Source organism: Temnothorax curvispinosus, unplaced genomic scaffold, assembly GCF_003070985.1.
Source record: "Temnothorax curvispinosus isolate PA1 unplaced genomic scaffold, ASM307098v1 QBEX01016660.1, whole genome shotgun sequence".
Taxonomy (NCBI): Eukaryota; Metazoa; Arthropoda; class Insecta; order Hymenoptera; family Formicidae; genus Temnothorax; species Temnothorax curvispinosus.
Window position 1 is genome coordinate 1 of NW_020226440.1, and position 8,779 is coordinate 8,779.

The following is an 8,779-nucleotide window of genomic DNA, read 5'->3' on the forward strand; positions in this document are numbered from 1 at the left end:
ACGCAAATTATAGCTGCAGCAAAAGTAAGTTATATTTATGAAATTATTTGTTCGTATTTCACGTTTGCGTATTACTCATTGCTTATGTGAAATTACAGCTTTTAATTTTGCAAAGAGCAGAAGATTTAAAAGAAGAATGTGAGGATGTTTTGGACGGTATTATCATAAGTCAAATAGAAGCAAGTACATAAATATTAATAATTGTATATAATGTTCTTCCTAAACGAGATTCTTGTGAAGAATTTAATTTCACAGACGTGACGAAATTATAAATAGAAATAAACGAGAATCATATCTTCTTTAGAGAAAATAAATTTAATTATGGTTTCGGTAAAATCCAAATTATTTATATGTATAAACAATATATTGTACAATCGAACAATGCGTTTATTAAGTATTTATGCAATATTAATTAAAAAATGAAATAAATTATGTTTTTTGTATATAATACTCTATAAATTATGTTTTTACACAATATGTTATAAACAACATATAAAATTATTATTAGATATCTTTTATCTCCTACACTACAACCATGATTTGTGCCTAATGGAGCAATGTGTTTCAAAGAATGGCACATTGTTTAAGCAGGCACATAGAGTAATTCCAAATGATGGTTGATTATGCTTATTACTTAGAGGTAATGGTAATATCAACAAAAACATATGGAACATTTTTATATAGAACAACTTTAAGTTTTATTTTGTGTAAAAAATAAAATATTGCTCAAATAATACACTGTTATCTTTTTTTATATAAACATGATTTCAGCGTAATTGAAGGAAGATTTTTCCGTTTCATACTTATATCTTCTTCTTTCTTGAAATCCATAAAATAAAACAGGTTGTGAGACAAGTCCTTCCATGTATTTTTGAAACCATAACTACGCAACAGTCTTATAAAATCCTTTACGTCTTCGAATCTGCTTTCGACTTCGGCTATTTTCAAGGTTCCGCTAAATTTATTGGAACAAGAGCATTAATTTCTTACATTATTGCCATCTCAAGAGTATCATTACTACTTACTTATTTTTAAGAATCCTGTTAGCTTCTATTATATAATCGTTGAGATTAGATCCCATTAAAGAGAGACAGAAGACGACAACGTGGACGCTGTTCATCAGTAATGGAGTATGAGCCATATCGCAAGCTTTCACTCTGTCATTCAGAGCAATGAAATCAAACGAGTGTACTTTGTGAGGAACAGAAGCGGCGAGTCGTGCTTCACCACATCCAAAGTCAGCGATCACATTGTCCGTCGACCTGTAATTATAAAGACATTGTAGGGTTCAGACCTGCATAAATTTCTTTTAAGAATAAAACAGGGTATACGAACAGTTTTTTAATTGACGATATTATAACGTCCAGTGGATTCACCGCCCATTGTTCAAGTTGCTGTTTATATCCCGCATGATAAGCCATGAAAGCATCAGGGTCCGTTTTGAAGTAATGCTTAGATTGCGAACTGTCATTGCTGTACAGTATTTCATTTATAAATCTGAATCTAGACGCTCTCAATTGCGTTATCATTCTATCTCTCAAAGGAAGTTGCGTAACTTTCGGTTTTGGCTGCGACTTACCAGTGAGCATTTCCTCTAATTGTTTAATATTTATTTTATGCTTGTTTAACTTTACTATCTTGTCAGGTTTTACCTGTTGTGCTCCTACCTCAGCCGATATTTGTTTCATCTTCTTTTCATTTACCTTTTTAAGTTTTTCAATTTTCGTTTTTCTACGCTCAATATCGAGATTCGTTGCAGGCATTTGTAACTTTTTATTTCTTTCCTTTCCATCGATTGTCGCAGGACCCTTATTTGCGTGATCAAGATTATCTCGTTTTCGTTTTCTACTTCGTTTTCTCTTCTTACGTTCTGTTTTATTTATGTTAATTTGTACCTTTTCGGACACCTCTGACGTTTTTCTGTTATCTTTTGGATATTTTGCCTGAACATCTGATCTTTTTGTATCTTTTACATCAAGATTATTCTTGGAATCACGCTTTTTTTTCTTTTTAATACTTTGTATATTTGTGTATGTGTTCTTCGCTACTTCGTTAGATGTATTTAATTTCTTTAAATTACTTTTATGTATGCCACTCAATGGTACTTCATTATCTTTCTTTTTTCTTTGTTTCTGAAAGAAAGAAAAATAGAAATAAAAAGATCTTGTATAGTAAACTCGAAACGTGAAATAAAGGAATGAAAAAAAGACTTATTAAATATCACATATTATTTAAGAAATTTAACGAGAATTGATTACCTTCACGATGGATGTTTTCGTACTTTTTACAACAGGCTCTTGTTTGTCCCGTAGACTTTTTTTAAATTTCGCCATTATTAGTTTTGTTAAGATAAAAAATCATAAATCTTTTATCGTAAAATCACTGTTACGTTTATGTACAATTTAATTTAACACGGACAGGTTCAAGACACCTTAACCTCTATCAACAATTCAACATCCAACCGGTGCAAATAAGCAAGCAAAAAGACGCCACTACGTGGTCTACACGTGACTACTCAAAATTCGTTTTTCTTTCGCCTACAGCTGGTAACAAAAAAAGCACTCTTCTGATCAATTTACTACAACTCCAATCCGTGAAAATGACGAATTTCAAGATTTCAGAAATGATTAATAAAGTGTTTTTTTATGTTGATTTGTCGAGATATATAACAAAAATAATTATAACATATGCCAATTTATTTTCCACCAATATTAGGTCTAATTTCGAAGTTCTGTATATACATATATTTATTACTCCAGAAGAACCGACAGTCGGTACTCGACGGCATCTTAATTATTGATATACGATAATTTACTCGCGCGGTTCCGGCGGTTTAAGTTGAAACTATAGTTCCTAGCCGTCTACGAGATAGCGTTACAATGACCACTCTTCGCCGGAAGCGAGCGCAGGCGGCAGTGCAGTGTCGCAGTTCGCAGTGTCGGTTCGGTTCTCTCGGCTCTCCTCAGTAAACAATATGGCCGGTACGTCGTGGTGCGCGTGTTATGTCGTCCTCGCCGTGTTCGCCGAGTGCCTACGTCCGTGCTGCGAGCGGGGTTAACGGTTCACGGTAAGTGCAAGCCCGAGATTAATTAATACACCTGTCGAGTGGCATGTAAAGAGACATATCGGAATCGCCGGCGTCCGCGCGACGCGACCACGCGCGCGCGCGCGCACCCGCGCGTGCTCGCGTCTGCCTGCGAGACCGCCGACGATTTTGACCGAGAGGAAATTCGTTCTCGGAGCTGAGGAAAAAAAAAGGAGAGTCGTGTTCGACGCGATCAGGAGCGCTTCCCCTCGAACTCCCGTCGACCGTCCGTCGCGACGGTAACAGGTGTCGTCGCGTCGTATTAACGGGGCGCGAGTGCGCTCGCGAGTGCACGCGCACTCGTGCCCCGTTAAGTCGTGCGGGTAAAAGGTGCGACGTCGAGACGCTTTTCGCGAATTCGCGAGAGAGAGAGAGAGAAAGAGAGCCGCTCCTACCATCAATTCACCTTCGACGGGCAGGCGCGTTCGTCCGCCCACCTCGCGGTTTCGCGACCCTCGCGAACTTGGCCGCGAGTTCCGTTTTTTGCACGCCGGCGACGACGACGGCGCGCGAGAGACGCGCCAGCTCGCGTGGCCGCCGAAGCAACAGGTTTTTTGTACCGAGAAACCGTGCGGCGGCGGCGGCGACGACCTCTGATGCTTCGCTGCGAGATCCGCATCCGTCGCGAGAGATGCGTCGTCGTCGTTAATCGAGAGCCGAGATTTTCAATGTGTTCCGTCAACGTCGTCCGGACGATCGACTTTCAGATCCTGGAGGATCTGTATAAAACACGCGACGGTTTGTTAAAAAGTTATATCTCGTTTCGAACGAGGTAGACAATTTATTTATGAAGAACTTTGTTTAATAACTTTTTCAACTGATCTCATTGTTGCGCGAAGTTGAACTAATTCGCGTCAAATAAGCGTGTACCTCGGGAATAAGGACGCAACAATTGCGAATTTGAAATCACGGGATTTCAAAATTGTAGACAGATTTACGGAGGAGCGAGAGAGAAAGAGAAAGAGAGAGTGGTACGCCGCGATCGCGGAAATAAGGGGAATCGCGTCTCGGGGGAGCGGCGCGTGCTCCGTACCGCGCGTGAAAAATCACGCTGTGACGTAAGACGCGCTGACCTCAAAATTCGCGCCGCACGCACGTGTGCGCGCTCTTGCCACGTTCCCCCGGTCGCTTCTCGCGCGAGAGTTGAGGGATTTCATACGACGCGACGTGGAAGGGAAACGAAATTTCGACGAAAGAATCGGTATTGGAAGAAAAGAGCGGCGCGCGCGCAAAGAAGTCGCTTCGGAAAATGCCGCGATTCAAGTTTCATTTGACCTCGTTTCATAATTTACAAACTCGGAGCAGAAATTTGACTCGACGTGCCGAATTATGTAACAATTGATTTATAATTGAACAGCTCAGCGAGAGAAAAAGAAAGAGAGAAAGAGAGAAGTCTTAAAAATTTAATGTTTTCTATGTAGTGTTCTACGCTCTGTAAATTAAAATGAGCATAAGAATATGTTACCTCAATCAGGGGTAATGTTATATAATAACGAGGAAAAATGTACTATTGCATATAATAGGTCTCTAGACATCATCGTCGTGCCTCGTCGTTACCTCCGTAAACTTTCATATTAATTAACTTCCTCTAATTCGCGAGATGTAAATTTCATACAAGATCGCGATTGGAATTGTGCTTTTCGCATAATGAAATGAAGGCGATATTCCGAGAAATGATACTTTTACGGCACGCGTGCGATTTGTAAAAAGAAAAGAAACATGACCGAGCAGTTTTGTTCAAGTCAACGAGTCGATATCTGCCTCTCTTTTCCTTTTCAACTCTTCTCTCGGCGATAATTACCGCGGCACTGCTCGGCTATCCTTTACATTTTCCCTCCTGATTGTGTATTCGTAATATTTACGCGCTCTACCACAGCGACGATAACGTTTTGCGTATAATTATAACTCGACGTTGCTCGTCGAATAATTGTAAAAAATTGTACGCTTTGTAATTGCTACCTCGTAGGCCTAATTGAATATTGCAGATCCGTTTCCCAATTTTACTTACTCCCTCGAGTAATTGCGACACTTCCTCGTGAGGAACGGCACACGGTCGCGAAAGAGTTAAACTTCTTCGGGGAAAAGCCGCGTCACGCCTCTTCGCGTCGCGAGCCGACTCTCTCGCTTCCTCGCGAATGACGTAAGTTGACGCATCGCGGCCTCCTCGTTGCGCTCGTCCGCTAGCTAGTTAATGCTCGGGCCAATGCTAAGATCTCCATTGATTGGTGCCTCAAAAGCGAGCGTCACACCGACACTCTTTAGCGAAAACAGATTGATAAATCGCGGACACGGCAGTTTCGCGGGTATTAGTGACACCGCTCGTATTCCCGAAATAACGAGCACTTAACGTCACGGATCTTTTTTTTTTCAATCTTTAACAATCCTCGTCGACATATGTCGTTGAAATAAATTTGAGACATTTTGCGTATATGCAAGTCTCCTCTTCTAAATATTATGTAAATTGCTCGAGATTTTAATTTGATGCTCAAGACTTTTGATAAATTAATTAAAATTGAATTAAATTAATAAATTAAAAAGCAAAAAGGCAACATAAGCGTCAGACGTGAATGTAGATTTCCATGTATAAATATAAACTTCTGATAAGTACCGGTTTGACATTTCGGAATATTTTTCCCGTAGAATGCTGCGACGTGAAAGGCGACGGCCGCGGCGCTCTCGGAATGATTTTCGGCCAGTGTCTAGGGTATTCCGAAAGCGTCCTCGGTCCGCTTCGCGCAAATGGAGATCCTTTCTCTCCGGCGAGGCAAAGACGTCGCACGACCTCGGGACTCGTCGGCGTCACGTGCGTTTTCGCTGAACAGAGGATATACGTCTCGTGCTTATGCAGATCCGTCGTCGCGCAATCTCTGGCCGCCTTCGTCGCGAGCGAATCCTCGAGCGCGCGCGCGATTTTCGCCGGCAATGACAAGACGCCCCTTTGTTGTTGCCAGGTGAATAATCGCGGTGCAAATAGCGATAAGTGACTCGGGGAATAAAGATCGCGACGACTGGCGCACGCGGGGCAAACAGTCGTCGATCTGTTTAACACGTAATCTCTTCGTAGCCTTGGAATCTGCAGATCACTCTAAATCTTTTTTCTATTCGCACACTTTCTTTCGACATGTCGCATCGAGGTTTACAGTATAATTGTGTTAGAGTTAACGCAATTTGGTTTTAACATTTTTTTTTATTAAGCGGTATCCATAATTAATGTAGAGAATCTAAGCCGATTTTTAGTACTTTTTGAATTTAAAAAAAAACCTAAATTTGAGAAAATTATAGCTTGCTAAAGTTTCTTTGATGACGGCAACTTCAAAAAGGTATGACGTCATTTCTTGTATAAGGTATGACGTCACAACACGTTTTCGTGTACTATATTTTCTTCAATTTTGAAGATATTGCAAAAATTCAAAAAGTTTACAAAGAAAGTATGCCATGATCTATTAGACCGCTTAATAAAAAAAATTTATGTTAAAACCGAATTCACCGCGTAGGGACAATATAACGATAACTATTCGTGAATCTGTATTTATGATTTCACGCACAGCGAGCTGAATTTACGAAATGAATATTACTTTTTACGTAATTTTTTTTTTCAACGCGACACTTCGCGAGCTGATATAGCGTTCATCGCGTCGCGTATCGCTCGGTATAACTACGTCGCTTTATTATCGCCTTATTTTAATGAATAAGACCTAGGTTAAATAACCACAATCGCTCCGATTGTTACTCCGCGTAGTTGAAGAAGTATACGCTATCGTCCGCCTTATCGCGCCTAACGATCGCACGGACAGCATTAGGTCACATCGATTCCCTTCACCCCTGGCGTTTTCTGAATAATGGATGCATTTCCATTACTCGTGCGCTCTAGGGGATGTAATTCGCGAAGCGTATATATCCCGCTGTCGTTTTCGCACGGCCTGTCAACAGGCAACAAGATTCCCCGCGACGAAATCGTGACGATATGTTTTGCCGACGCGCCATCACGCATTACCTGACAAGTGTTTTCTCTCTCTCGTCAAATAATATCGCTATAGAGCTAGATAATTATAGAATTATCTTACATACTTAACGTTAATTACTATAACGTGAGGTCGTTAACGCGCGTGCACGTGGTGAAGTTTGATAATTCATCGTTGTTCCTACCGTCGTTTTTTTAAGCGACAATTAAACGTCGAGTATCTTGTATTTATCTTACAATTAGTTATCATCGATTTTCTTTATTTCTCTTTGGACTTATTTTTCGCGCTAGTTATGTGGAAATGAATTATTCATTTTTTTAAACTTGCGATTCTAAGAGCTATACGAGGCGATATTTTGATTGTTTATTAGGATTGTTTATTAGTTTTGACGTCTCCAAGAATGGCCCGGCCTCGTAAATTGTTTTACCACGGTGCTCGAATGATCGATACGTCGAGATCAGCCGATATTGCGGAGATTTGTACGCGAGAAAACGAGAATGTTACGTCTCGTATAGTTATCAGAATCATGAAGGCCGCGATTGCGATTTGCAGCGTAACGAGCATAAAACGCGTCACGCTGTTTACATTTTCGAGGAACGAATAAATGGCGATTTATCTGATTTATATCTGTCACGGAAGTTGATTTACGAATTCGTCGAGCATCCTCTCGTATCTTGTAAGATGCTAGAATGTTCGGCGTGCTCTCAGAGATTGCTAAACGTAAAAGGGTACGATTTTTTTACCCTTTTTAAAGTATGTAATATAGATGATAAATTTTTATCGTAAAGTATACTCAATTGTGATAAGCTATTCAATTTCATAATATCTCGATCCAGTAATCTTGACGATCAACTTCACACGCAAGTGTTACGTTGTATTTTAATATTAATTGGAAACATTTTCGTGGCTATATAATTTGTTTGTATTGATAGCAATCGCATTGTTTTAATGCTTTTTTTTTTCGTTTAGCGATATATGAAAGTTTTAACGTCTGCGCTGTACGTACTTTCACACTCGAGTAAAAGGAACGACGAAAGCAGGCAGTCGTTGGCTGTGACGTAGTTCAATCACTTTCTCATGTCTACCATCGGCCTTGACCATCATTAAAAGGTCGGCGAAACAGACAAAAGTCTCTTCTAGAGGACTTAACTCGCGATGTATTTTTCATTCACAACTACCAAGCACCGCAACTTCCTTGAATATATTTTTCACGTGAGAACAATGTGGGTAATTTAACAATTGTTTAATTGCTTCTTGTTAACCTGATATATATTCATCGGCCTGTCTTGAGTTTGAAACGAAGAAAGAGCGCGTCGTTGTGTACGTAAGAAAACGTGCTTTTCCTTCTTATGTACCTTTATCCGCTTATTTTATTGCTCAGCACAGAGCCCGATAGTATCTTCGTACGTATTACAGCCGTTAGATAAATCGCGAGATATTCTCGAATGTGCGAGACGCATTCTGTCAAACGTAAAAATAACTTTGTAGAGATACTCCGCTTTATCTTCAAGGACGTTCCTTAGAAATTCCTACCGATATGTCACGAAACGGAAATGGTTTGGAACGAGACGTATTCCTCTTTCGTAAAACATTGTCCACGGTCAAACAAATTGAGGTATCGATTTTTTTTTTCATACTTTTAATACGAAACCACGAGACGTGGCTTCACGTCTCGTGGTCGTCTTTTAAATTACTTGCTTTTAATAATTATAGCTTTTGCCGCATTATGATT

The 8,779-nt window shown here is 40.0% G+C and overlaps 1 protein-coding gene across 1 annotated transcript; it reads right to left on the reverse strand.

Moving 5' to 3' along the window:
* Window positions 1–451: 451 nt before the first annotated feature.
* On the reverse strand, window positions 452–2,867 carry LOC112466889 (ribosomal RNA-processing protein 8-like). Its single transcript, XM_025035232.1, has 4 exons — window positions 2,259–2,867; window positions 1,336–2,132; window positions 1,026–1,262; window positions 452–955 (listed from the first exon to the last, which is right to left on the reverse strand). The coding sequence occupies exons 1-4, from the start codon at window positions 2,331–2,333 to the stop codon at window positions 742–744; spliced, it is 1,323 nt and encodes a 440-aa protein (XP_024891000.1). The 5' UTR covers window positions 2,334–2,867; the 3' UTR covers window positions 452–741.
* Between the last annotated feature and the right edge of the window lie 5,912 nt (window positions 2,868–8,779).